General features: G+C 39.1%; 1 protein-coding gene across 1 annotated transcript in view; it reads left to right on the forward strand.

Moving 5' to 3' along the window:
• TMEM47 (transmembrane protein 47) overlaps nt 1-14612 on the forward strand; it is a 191995-nt gene that overhangs the window by 128992 nt on the left and 48391 nt on the right. Inside the window, exon 2 of the mRNA XM_082246942.1 lies at nt 2327-2467. Within this exon, the coding sequence (XP_082103068.1) occupies nt 2327-2467 (141 nt within the window). The remainder of the gene's footprint in view (nt 1-2326; nt 2468-14612) is intronic.

The raw sequence follows: 14612 nt of genomic DNA on the forward strand, positions 1-14612 counted from the left end.
TCGTTTTTATTTCACCTGTTGGTCCTGCCTGTAACAAACTTTCTGTCTTAGTGCCCATTCACACTACCGCGACTTGTCAGGCGACTGGTCAGCCTGACAAGTCGCGGTCCATGCAGTGCTACGGGAACCATTCTAATAGTCGCTCCAACTTAGAAAGTAGTTCCTGTACTACTTTGGGGCGACATCAGAGCGACTTGCATTGACATTCATTATATGAAGTCCGTGCAAGTCGCACCGAAGTCGCGGTGCACGCGACTTTACAGGTCGCCCCCGAAGTCGTGCCGCGGTAGTGTGAACCGGCACATAGGGTGTCTGCAATCTGGATAAAGTAGTAAAGCATGCACCTTTAGACAGCAACATTGTCAGTCCCAGGAGAAGGTAGTGTTGGACTAGCAGATTTGATTAAAAAATTTAAGTTGAACACCAGACTTGACAACGGGACTAAGCTCTGGATGACTGACAAGTTGAAGCTGAATTCCAGCTAACACTTTTTAAGCAGTTAAAGCAACAGCTTTTTTTTTTTTTTTTTGGGCTAAAGATTTTACATAAATGAATAAAAGCTGATCACTGTCAGTGTTAAATGGTTTATCTCATCCTTATAACTGTTACTTTGTTTGGACAGCTTGGTCTGTTAAAGTAAGTTTAAAAACTAAAAGACTAAGGGTCCTTTCACACGGCCGCTCCGTGTGTCCGCAAATCATCCAATCCGTTTGTGGATGATTTGCGGACATAATGTAAGTGAATGGCACTGCGGGTGTCAGCGGAATACCATCCGCTGACACTCGATTTTCCTCCTGTCAGTTCTGTTCCGTTTTTACGAATGGAACAGAACCCCATTTTTCCTTCCGTTTAAAAAACGGAAAGGAAGGAAAATCGGATGTCAGCAGTGTCATCCGCTGACATCCGCAGTGCCATATACTTACATTATGTCCGCGTATCATCCGCAAACGGATGGGATGATATGCGGGCACACGGAGCGGATGACAGAAATGTCATCCGCTCCGTGGAAAAAAAAAAAAAAAAGTCCCACAGCGGACCTTTCACACGGCCGCCTTACTGGCTGGATTACCAGGTGAAAATAAAGGAAAATAGCCTAAAAAAACAAAACAAAACAAAAACAAAACAAATACAGCCACCACATTTAAACATTGGTAAGCTGCAATTTAATGTTTTTGTTTTGGGGTTTAATACCACTTTAACAGCCCAGAAAACTTTCATCTGTGCCTTTTTAGGTTAATAGATCTTTTGAATACAAATTCCTTCTTTTCCTCTTGATATTTTACATGTATCTCAAATGAATGAATTGATTAGTTTTAAAATGTGCATGTAGCTCTTATATGTATTCTAGATATGTATTTTTTATAATATTGTGGTGCTTGATATCGTTGCAATGCATCTTTATGTTCAGAATACAATTATGTAGTTAATTTACTAAAGGCAAATAATATGTCCACTTTGCAAGTGCAACTGCACTCTTTTTCCCTGGAGATTAGTAATTGGGGTTAAAGCTCGGGTGATTTCCATCATCTAGTTGTGTAAAAGGAAAAATGCTGTTTTTCCAAACTTACTTTACACCTGATTAGGTATTCTTTACAAAATGAAGATTTTTCACATTCACTAAGCTATCGGGAAAATGAGTATTTATTTCCAGGAAATCAACCCCTAGGTGTTTTAGGCACTGTGATTTTTTGTATAAATTCAAGCTAAAAGATCACTATAGGGAGTAATATAGACTGGGGCCATTTGGGCACTGGTTCAGATATTGATCCTTGGAGCTAGAAGTGATCATGCAGAAGTGCATGATGATGTCATGGTTTGGAAAATGACACACACAATACATGAAGTCCCAGTTCAGTCTACCTGCCCACTCCATGAATATTATTATAGGTTGGTTAATAGACAAAAAACTGGAAGTGTTTTAGTGTCAGCCAAATTTTTAGTAGTAGGTAGGAGTGGGCAACTGGCACTAGAAGAGGATTTGCACCAATTTGTTGAGGAATGGGGGGGGGGGGGTGTTGCAGATGGGACGTCTATGACTCTTGTATAAACATTGTAAATAGCATGTGCACATATTTGTTTTTTTACCTATTTGCTGTCGGAACTTTAGGCATACTTTGCCTAGGAATGTAACACGTGAAGATTCTACACCTAAACTTTTGCAGCTAAAATGTTCCACACTCTTCAGTTTGAGAAAAAGACATACATATGAACAGTAAATGTATACATAAAAGGCCCAAAGTTGAACGCAGAGATTCTGAATAACAACAACACTTTTGCTGTAACTGTGCTATTCTTACTAACTTACACATTGTATTTTCTATTGCAGATTGGCAGATTGCAACACTCGCTTTAATACTAGGTGGTGCAGCCATCATACTCGTCGCTTTCCTGGTTGGTCTAATTTCCATATGTGTGGGATCTCGCCGGAGGTTCTACAGGCCCGTGGCGGTCATGTTGTTTGCAGCAGGTAACTTAGTCTCATTGTTACATATGCAGAAGCCGCACATTCTAACATTTAAAAGTATCTTACATAATATGTGGAAGGCCTTGTATACTGTATGATGGCTTTCAGAATAAGAATGTGACATTGTTCATTGGAATTTTGCAGACAGAAAATCAACTCTGTTATCATACTATTAATATCAGTAACAATCTTCTCACAAAAATGATATGTCAAATTACCTTGTTTCATCTCCCTGTAATTATTGATGATAGTATGATCTTAAACAGACCTGAGACTGCGCCAGGATGCCATCAACTTGGATCTGTTATCAGCAGCCCCATGCAGACAGAGCTGTCACTCGAATGACACTTTGTGGTATACTCCTGCTATCTTTTATTAATGTTTGAGGTTTACTGAACAGCCTCTCATTTATCTGCTAAAAGAGAAGAGAGGATGATAGCAGGAGTTCTCATACAGCAGACCAATGCCAGTAGCACCTCCTCCACTCTGCTTATAATATGATCAGCGTCTGCTTTGTTTACAATTTTTGTGCACTACTTGACTTCAGAAGGATAGGATGTTGAGGCTAGTAGGATCAAACAAAAACACTTTATTAAAACAAAACACATTTAGGCCTGGTTCACACATGCATTTTTTAGTGTTTTTTTTAGTTTTGCAGAAACACACTACAGTCCATTTAACATGATTTTCTATGGGTCATGTGCACATCTTTGCATTTTATGGGAATAGCCAGGGACCAGCAGGTTGTGTTTTTGGTTCCATAAACTTCAATGGATCAAAAATGTGTATTGAAAAACGCAAAATGCACCTGCAATATGCATCAACTGCAATCTACATAGGTGTGAACCAGGCCTTAGAAGATTGAAACTATGATTCCAGGGTGGACAACAGCCAATATGGTACAGCTGAACATGCACATACTGGGCCAATTAAGCAGCATTATGTGAGAGCACCAATTTCTATTTCCTATAGTAGCTCAGCTGTCAGTTTTGGCTGTAGAAGCTGCTAGTTTCCCTTTATATCTGGCAGTTTTGCTACCGATTGATCAGCCCTGTATGTGCATGTTCATTTGCATCATCTCGGCTCCTCTGAAAAAAGAGGTTTACATTCCACTACTGTTTGTACTAGCGGACTATGCTGAGTGGAGATTTCTGGTGAACCTACACTTTTATTTTGCTTGCTATTTCATCTCCTTTGTGAGTATGATGTATATACTTTTTTTTTTTTTAACCACTTAAGCCCCGAAAGATTTTACCCCCATTCCGACCAGGGGGTATTTTGCGATTCGGCACTGCGTGATTTTAACGGACAATTGCGCGGTCGTGCGACGCTGTATCTAAACAAATTTGGCGTCCTTTTTTTCCCACAAACAGAGCTTTCTTTTGGTGGTATTTGATCACCTGTGCGATTTTTTGATCACGCGCTATAAACAAAAAAAGAGCGTCAATTTTGCAAAAATAACAATATTTTTCACATTTTTTTTATATGAAATTCCCCCCAAAAAAAATGTAAAAATCAAAATTTTTTAACATTTTCGGCCAATTTGTTTTATGCTACCTATGTTTGGTAAAAAAAATCGCAAAAAGCGTATTTTGATTGGTTTGCGCAAAAGTTATCGCGTTTACTAACAAAGGGAAAGATTTTTGTCATTTTTGTTGTTTTTTTTTTAACGCGTGATGGCGGCGATCTGCGATTTTTTTGTGGTACTGCGACATTGCGGCGGACAGATTGGACCCTTGACTGACATTTTTGACACTTTTGGGGTTACCAGTGACATTTCTACAGTAATCAGTGCTATATATATGCACTGTTACTGTAAAAATACACTGGTAGTGAAGGGGTTAACTTTGTTTGGGAGGGAGGGGCTGTGTGTGTCCCTAGGGGCGTGCTTTCTACTGTGATTGGCTGTGGCTTCAGCTGTAAGGACACTGATCAACGGATCTACATAGTAGATCCATGTGATCAGTGTCTTTGCAGTGAGGAGAATGACAGGCAGCTTGTTTACACAAGCTGCCTGACATTCTCCCTCTCCCCCGCCGATCGCCGAGTGGCCGGCGGACATCGGGTCCGCTGGTCACACGCGCGGGGGGGTCCGTGACCACGCGGGAGCGGGAGCGCGCCTCCGGGGGCGCGCGCTCGCTCCCTAGACCCTCACAAGCAAGCAACGTAGCCCTACGTTAGTTTGCCTGTGAGGGGCTGACCGCCGACGTAGATAGTCGTGCGGCGGTCGGCAAGTGGTTAAATAAATTGTTGCAAAAGGTAATGCGCTAGGCTGGTGTACCCTCTGTATTCTTAACTGCAATAGTTTTTTATTAGATCATCAAGAGAAAAAACAAACATAACAATAATCGAGAATATAACAGTATCATTGCTCGTTAAATCACAAAGTGAGATATCATAATAAAATGTACATTAGCCATGTGATAACAGTTAAGAATGAGAATGGCATACTCTTCCAATATGTAGTAAACTAGGTGGTCACAACTCCCCCCTCCCCACGCCCCCGCACCCCCATGGGATCAAACTGTGACGTGGGCAGGGTTGGAGATGCAACTGCACCCCCAAACATCTATTCCATTCAAATAACCAATAGAATAAGTGTGTCAGCTGACAGATACATTACCTGACCCATATAGGATGCACTTGAGTGACCAATATGTGCTGCATAAATTAAAATAGATGTATAAAAGATAGAAATTAAACTAAGAAAAAAAGAAAGAGAAGTAATACACAGAAGAAAAAAAAATGTCTAAGCATCACTGTTTCCATGTATACACATGTAAGACATAGCATATAAAGCTATTTTGGCATTGTGTACCATTGTGTCCAAGGAAGCCACAGGTCATATACCCTGTTATATGATCCATTGAATAGGGCAAACATGAGTTCATATGTGCAAGCATTTTTTACAGTCAAAATTACTTCAGCTACTAGAGGTGGCTCGACAGCCCTCCAGTTACTCCTAATATTCAGTCTTGTGGCTAGTAATACATTAGAAATAGCTACCCTAGTGTGGTGTGGGAAATCTTCTATACCTAGATTTAATATGGCCAAGCTGGGAGAAAGTTGTGTCAGCAGTGATGACACTTATGATAATATATCAAAGATCTTAGTCCAATATTTGGCTAATTTATTACACTCCCACATGATATAGTATAGAGTACCTATTCGCCCACATTCCCTCCAACAAGTACCTGTGGCATGTTGATACATTTTAGATAACCGATATGGGGTAAGGTTCCAGCATAGAGTAATTTTGTGCATAGGTTCCCATAAATTAACACATTAAGAGGCTTTGTATGTGTAGTACATCACCTTTTCCCATTGCTTAGTAGTAAAGGTTTGACCCAGATCCCTTTTCCAAGCCAAAAAAGTTTTGGACTTAGAGAAAGAATTTTTGTCGTTGACACTAATCTATAGATTATTGACATCCCTCCCTTTGAAGATTTAGCTCTATGTAAATAGTCTACCAATTTCTGTGGGATTTTACAGGAGAGCGTGGGTTGGTTCTGAAGTAGGGATCTAATTTGTAGGTAGGTGAAAAATTCTTTCCCCGGGAGCTGATATTGAGACTGAAGTATGGGAAACGACTTAAGAACCACATGATGGAATAGGTCATCAATTCCTGTACTACGTCATACTGTTAATGAAAAATTGGTAATCACTGCTTGGCAAGCAGCTAATGAAAGTGGAACTTCCCTAAAGGTGGCAGAGGACGTGTTGTTAATTATCACCCTCTAGGGGTTGAGTAAAGCTAAGACTGTTGGCGGTAGATTTTTACTTAAATTATAATTTCCCTCTGTATTCTTTTCTTTTTAGAGCTTCGTCTAAAGCTTTCTAGTTCAGAAAACTGCTAAGACTGGCCATACACAGTTTGAGAATTTCAGCCGGTTCAGCAGGAGTCGGCCGAGATTCGAAACATCCAAGGGAAGGCTGAATGTACCAAGTTGATCGATTGATCAACTTAGATACAACCAGCCTGCCAAATTCTCTTGTGATTATCGCTAGTGGCTGCATTAGCTCCTAGCAATAATCACTGTCTTCTTCTGGTGGGCACGGCTTCTCGACTTGTTCCCACCACCCCCTGCCGGGTGAGCACAATTGCTGCCTCCCTTGTCAGCACTGTCTGTGTTGATGGGGGAATTATACAAATTTCTTTCCTGCAAGCCATGTTTGCAGGAAAGAAAATTGCATAGTGTATGGCAAGCCTAAGTCTAAGTTCAATTCACTCTTCTGCACCTGAAGTGCATTTAAGGTAGGGATGAGTTAATGGTTTTATCCAAAATACATTTTTACATTAACAGAACATATTTGTGGATATCTTTTTTGGGTAAATGAAATATTTTCGTGATGATATAACTATGTATGTGATGTGTGAATCCCCTTTGCCAATTTATGTCTGGGAAATAGTTTTATTTTTTAATTTAAAATATACATACACAAAGTGATCATATAAGGGCCAAAATAAATGTAGCAAACATTTCAACAAGGTGTTGGTGTGGGGGGATTTATAACCTAAAATGAGTGATGACATTGTAAATAGAATATAGGAAATGTAGTATTCTTATGTGTTAATTTCCATAAATTGAGAACATTTACTTGAAAAAGTTATAAAGTACAGGTGTCTTGACAACAATGGAAAAGGCAGACAGAGAATGTCTACGAAATACAAATTATAAACCAGAGGTTCAATTTGTCCGTGCAATAATTTTCTTTTATCAACCATCAAGTACATTTTAACCCACCAAGCATTGATCCTTACTAATTCTATACCCCACAGAGCAAATATAATGTGTATGCTATCCTTTCCTTTTCAATCTCTCCTCCAAGTTATTGTACAGTCTAATAGAGTATTTTCAATGTTTTTCCTTTGATTTCTGCTATCTGATGACAGAATGTCTGCAACTCCACAGGGCACAGTGTCTTTCTTTCCCCTTTCCCTTGAGTTTCTCTGTACTAACACTGACAAAATTATTTGTGGCAGGTCAGGGGTTGGCAATGGCTGTATCCTGCTCATCTCTCTGTAGAGTATACCTTCAGCATAAAAGAGCACTGTACTTCTCAAGTACTGCAATGTAATATGTGAATGGAAGATTTGACAGGTGCTTTATCAGGGACATGAGAGCTCGGCCCTCTGCTAGGCAAAGCAGTGGCAACCAATTTAGTATGGCCTAATAAGCAGTGCTAAAAAAAATCAATTAGAAAGCTGGGAGCCAAACACCTTCAATCCCTACTTGCCTAGGACGTGTCTTAGCTAATGCGGCCTATTCTACAATTTGTATATTGGTACTCAACTTTACCTTACAGACATCAATAGCTATACGTACAAGACAAAATTGAAATAAATGAGAATTGAGGTATGCTACAGATTTGTTTCCTATATTCTGTATACTTTAGAAAGGGCTACAAACAAAATGTAATGCTGCCACAGATGCACCTGAATAGATTGGCAGATTAGTTGCTTTTATAACCATGAAGCCTGCTTTATGCTTTCTCATAGCTCAAACACAGATCCTCCTGTATTGTCCATTTAATTGCATGTGGTTGAGAAGCGATGCCTTGAAAGTGCAGTGTATGTAAGCAGAGCCTTTCTGCATGAGTCCTAAATGTGATGCTTAAAAATGAGTGATATGTTATTTAGTTGTAAATTCAATTCAAGCGGATTATGGGGAAAAAAAGGCATTGCTTATAACCAAAATGCTATGAACTATATTTTTCCATGGTATTAGAACTAGAAGCAAGAAAATGTAAGACAATTTCAATTTTTTGTCAGAATCGGCCTCATATAACCCATCCCTGTAAAAAAAGAAATTCTGCCGCTCACCATCTGCATTTTGTGAGGTTTCATATACATGTCTCTTAAAAATGACTTTGCTATAGCTGACAGCATTTCTCATTTTATATTCACATATTTTCTTCTTTTGTTGTTCCTCCTTCAACCACTTGAGACAGAAAAATGAATTTGTAAGTGTGAGCCCTTGAAGCAACAATGCCTGGAAGAATTGCAGCTAAAAATAGCTATTTGCTAACTCACAAAGAGCATCTCTTTCATAGTCGGTAGCAGGATATTCCATGTATTAATGGCACTTACCTGGACTGTGTTGCCTGGACAACAGACACTGAACTGTACTCTAGACCATTTCCTACTGAAGGACCAAGTAATACTTATTCGCTAAGAGGCAAGCACACACCATTTTTCCATATTTGGCAATGATGCTGATATATAGGAATTTTGTTTAGCAATGCTATTATGGTATAGTATCTATCAATATAGGTTTGATCAGTTTCAGGTCCTAACCATAAACATCATTTTCACTTTATATATCCTGATCAAAGTCAAACAGGCCATCCCAGAATTCTATCTGCCTGCATACAACCTCTAACTCTCTTTTCAAATACATTCAGAGGCTGACTAGGAAATCTACTTCTTCCAGCAATTTCTTAGTTGTCTCTGAGAATTCATTACCATCAAATTAGCTTGCCTAGAAAAGCTTAAGCACACACAATGTTTGATTATTTAGTAGCAATTTGTTTTCCGCACTATGAACACACATTTTCACATACAGTGGTTAACATATTTGTATTCAATGTCTAATAGTAGTTCAGTTACCCAGTCAATGAAAGAATATGTAACTTAAAGAGAAATTCCCCCAAAACAAGACATGCAGAGGGCAAAGGACTAGCCCCAGGTATTGCCTGTAGGCTTCCTGCAGCTGATTTTTCCTACTACTGTCTAACTATGCCTTGTTCTGCTTCTCTGTGTGAAGGTGGCCATCTTAGTAGAGGCAGGGCTTGGGTTCTTCATGTCAGAGCCTACAGAAAGAAAAGAGCGAGTAGCACAGAAGTAACGCCATCAGATCTCCTGAGACTAGTAGGGAGAGGAAGCCTTAGATCTCACAGTACAGATATTCAGCAATGAGGCTGTAGGCAGGTGCCTAGACATGCTCATATACTTGGGATTGCACTGCTATTTTTCAGAAGAAATTCTAAAATAAAAGGTACATTTTCTTAGGAACAATTAACAATTCAATACAAAATCTTTACTTTTTGAGTTCAGGTCACGTCACTTCAGAAAGCCTTTGATCTTATAGCACATGGCCATCTGTGATATTGTCCTTTTCCAAAAAATAAAAAAACTTTTTACAAAAAGACATTAAAACTCCCAATTCTTAGTACAATTAGATTGGAGCATTTGAAATTGTTTACTCAGGCCAGCAGAGAATAAAATAATGGCAGTATGAAGCACCGTTAGTTTTTAAATAAAATAAGCCTAACCTCTCTTGTACAGTACAGAAACCCTGTGATTTCCAAATGCATTCTACAGATTATTTTGTAATGTGTGACAAGCTCATTAACAAATATAGGCATTACCATAATCTAAGATGCTGCCTGGATGGGGGGCATTCCAGCCTATGTTGGCTATAGAGGCACACATACTACCATGGTATAGCTCTGCTAATGGCCCTGGTTATACAGAAGAGCTTTAGAGAAAACTTTTACTACTAGAAATACTGTATGAAAGCTGCCAATAATGACCTTTCCCCTTAAAAAATGTCACATCTTTTTTCCACTTGCCTGGAAACTTACTAGTCTAGACATTCATGCCCATGTATACCTTGTATGTACATATGCATTGAAAATATAATTGAAAATTGAAAATGTGACTTTAGTGCAAAAAATATGAGAATGTTAAAAAAAAAATTTATGACAATTGTAAATTATATCCTTGCTTAGAAGTATTACTTTAAACTATTTATACACATGCACTACAATTTGACAGTGTAAAGTATGCACAAAATTATTGGAAGGGACTTTCTGAGAACGACATTTCATGTAAGTAAGATCCAATAATCAAAACATTTTTTCCAAATCTTTGTTTTTAGTGCACCATTCAGCTATTACAGTGCTACACAGACTTTGAATTTTTAAAAAAGGAACGGACAGAGGGTGCACCAGCCTAGCGCATTATCTTTAAAACAATTTATTAAAAAATAGCATGCACATTGTACTCACAAAACAAGTTGGAACATGGGCAAACATGTGCAATCAAGAACCACCAAGACAGTCCACTGGGCTTCCTCTGCTGATGCAGGCCGTGGTGGGATGTGGACCTCCAAAGAACCGCTTATGCGTTTCGGGGTGTCCCCCCTTTATCAGAGCTGAGCTCGTGTTCCAACTTGTTTTGTGAGTACAATGTGCATGCTATTTTATTTTAATAAATTGTTTTAAAGATAATGCGCTAGGCTGGTGTGCCCTCTGTCCGTTCCTTTTTTAGGCTCCATGTACACGGGACGCTGGAAATGGCCGTTTAGGAGCAGTTGGGCGTTTTTTTCAGAAGCCCCTGAACCCATCTACATTTTATCTTATCTGTCCATGTACACCAGGTCGTTTACAGTCATTTGCAGGCAGTTGCGTTCAGGGACTGTTTTTAGAACGCAATTATTTGCGTTCGAACGTGTGTTTCCCGGCGTTTCAAACGCACAAACGCGTCCGAACGCGTCTAAACGCGTCCGAACGCGTCTGAACGCGATGACCCGCGTTTAGCGTTCGCGTTTTTCCATTTTAAAGGGGAATCATTTTTTTGACCTCTAGGAATGCTTCTAAACGCAAACGCCCATAAACGCTGCTAAACGCCCGCTAAACGCGGGTACAAACGCGACTGAACGGACGTTTCAAACGTCCTAAAAATTCCAGCATTCAAAGGGACTTTTAACAACGTCCCGTGTACATGGAGCCTTAGAGTCTGTTTGGGTTCCCACCACCTGTTGAGAGTAGCAGCACAGCCGGGACTACGTCTATTCAACCTGAATCGCATTATCAGGATACCCATTAGTAGATAACCCCTCAAGCACAGGAGTCTATTATCTTTTGTACTTTGGATTTTTAAAACAAGACGATGTGTACACAGAGTTTGTAAAGATCATCATTTAAATAAAAATAGTTATATTACATGACCAACAGCATACAATATTGTATATTTTTTATGCTTTGATTTACACATATGCTTGAAATCACCGTAGATTAATGCTAAATATGTACAGCAATGCTTCACATTCCTTGTATAGTTTGTAGCATTTTGTAGGGCTGCAACAAAAACTAAATTTTTATGATCGATCAGCACTACATGCTGTATGATATCATTTGTAGATTCTAAGAAGGAAGGAGGAAGCCAAGGAGACAGACAGCCAGCCATAAATGATAATATTGCTTTACCACTGCATCTATAAAAGCACTACACAAGGCTAATTAAGCTTTATTTTAGCACAAGATGTGTTCTTAAAAGTGGATGATATAGGCTGCTTCCTGCCAAAAAGAAGCAAACATTAAAAGTAGGCCATATGCTAACTTATAAAATCATGCTTTTCAAAGAGGAAAAAACATTCATGACCAATACTAACACTAACACACATTTTATATTTTGTATAATAATTTATCATTCATTTAATTTATTTCTATGACCAATCGCATAAAAATAAGAACCCTGTTATTACTAATTACTGCTAGATTGCAATTCATTAGGTACATAAATCTAGTACTATGTATGAAGTTGTCTTGCCTTGAGAATAGCCTGAATTCGTTGTAGCATGGATTCAGCAAGGGGGCTGGAAATGTTCCTTAGGGATTTTGATCTATGTTGACTTGACAGCATTATGTAGTTTCTTCAGATTGTCAGTGATTATTTAATGCTTTAGGCCTTCCATGCCACTTTATCCAAATGTACCCTGCTGGATTAAACCTGAAATCTTTGTCACATTTTTGGAATCGGACTGAATTGATGTGTGCTTTCTGAAAGGGCACATCATCCTTTTGAACGTAGCCTCTGAAAAATAGTCTGACTGTGACTCTGAAAAGGTACACATGGGCAGCAGCAGTGGCGTAGCGTGGGTTGTCAGCGCCCGGGGGCAAGGTAACTAATTTGCGCCCCCTACACAAATCTACTAGACCACTACACAGACCACTACACTGACACCTACACTGACCTAGCTGACCACTACACAGACCTACCTTATTCCTACACTGACCTACCTGATTACTATACTGACACCTACACAGACCTACCTGACCACTACACAGACCTACCTGACCACTACACAAACCTACCTGACCACTACACAGACACCTACACTGACCTATCTTATTCCTACACTGACCTACCTTATTCCTGCACTAACCAACCTGATCACTACACTGACCTACCTCATTTCTATGCTGACACCTACACTGACCTACCTGACCACTACACAGACCTACCTGACCACTACACAAACCTACCTGACAATTACACTGACCACTACACAGACCTACCTGTTTCCTGCACTAACCTACCTGATTACTATACTGACACCTACACTGACCTACCTACTACACTGACACCTACAGAGACCTATCTGACCACTACAGAGACCTTTCCTGATTCCTACACTAACCTACCTGATTACTATACTGACACCTACACTGACCTACCTCATCACTACACTGACCACTACATGGACCTACCTAATTACTATACTGACAATTACACAAACCTACCTGACCACTACACATACCTACCTAACCACTACATTAACCTACCTCACCACTACACAGACCTACCTGACCACTACACAAACCTACCTGACCAATACACTGACCACTACACTGACCTACCTGTTTACTGCACTAACCTACCTGATCAATATACTGATACCTAAAGAGACCTATCTTTTTTTTTTTTCAAATTTTATCTTTATTTATTTAAGTTCAGTTACATATACAATCTATACATTACAATCCATCTTTGAATTTTCCAACATCATAACAAAGAAAACATGATAATTTGTTCTAGGAACAGCTTACTTATACATAATTATAACCGATCCCAAATCACCTTTTCTTAATCTTTTCCTGTCAACTAATAATCAAATAACCCCAGTAGACCCACAAACAAACAAACAAACAAAAAAAAAAATTATATAAAATAAATCATGGAGGCCATACGAACATTGACATTCCATTAATCGTATTCCGCGTATCCCTTTTCCCATCAGTAGTTTTTTATTCTATGATTAAAGATTGGCACTCTTCCGAGTAACCAGTCATTCCATTGTTTCCATTTCTCCCTATATTTATCTAGCTGTTGGTGGGCAGATAATACTAGCTTCTCTAATTTATTTATTTCTTCAACCTTTTTTATCCACAAATTAACATTAGGTGGGTCCACTTCTCTCCACCTGAGGGGAATACATATTTTAGCAGCGTTTATCAAATGTGGAATAATAGATTGTTTGTAATTTTGAATTGGTGTGCTGGAGGCATGTAACAGAAAAAGGGCCGGTTCTTTAGGAATTTGATATTTCGTAATTCTCTGAATTATATTCCAAATCTGCTCCCATAATATCTCTAGCTTAGAACACGACCAGAAAATATGGAGCATTGTCCCCCTCTCTGTCCCACACCTCCAACACCGATCGGTATTTGCTGTGGAAACTTTATTCATTCTTGCTGGGGTATAATACCATCTAGTCAATATTTTATAATTCAATTCCTGTACTTTTGTACAGATTGATGTTGAAAATATTGATTTAATTATTCGGTTTTCCCATTCCAGAGAAAGGGTAATGTCCATTTCTCTTTCCCATTCCTTTAGCAAGGGCAGTTGGCCTCGTTCTACCGTTGTCTTTAGCAAGAAATATAGTTTAGATATTATATGATCCACTGTTCCGTCTTGTGTACATAATTTTTCATAGGGTGTTAACTCTTGATCTCCTCTAGTTGGGAGCTGTAGAGATCCTAGAAAGTGGCGCAATTGAAGTGCCCTCCATAGGTCTAAACTAAAAAGACCTGAGGTGTCTGTTAATTCACCTAATGTCACCCATCTTGCTTCTACTACAAAATCAGATACCTGAAAGATTCCTGTCTTTAACAGGTGTTTAAATTTATTATCTTGATATCCTGTAACAAAATGGGGGTTTCCTAATATTGGGTATAACAGCGAGTTTTTTCGTATTAGTCCAGTCTGTTCAAGTACTTTTGCGCATATTTTGACTGTATTTTCTATAATAGGATGCTTTTTAATAGATGTTGGCACTGTTTCGTAACACCAGGGGGCTCTCTTAAGAGGGATCTCACATTGTGCCTGTTCTAAAATCGGCCAAAGCTTATATTCCTC

Source organism: Pelophylax lessonae (genome assembly GCF_965119305.1).
Source record: "Pelophylax lessonae genome assembly, chromosome: 2".
NCBI classification, from domain to species: domain Eukaryota; kingdom Metazoa; phylum Chordata; class Amphibia; order Anura; family Ranidae; genus Pelophylax; species Pelophylax lessonae.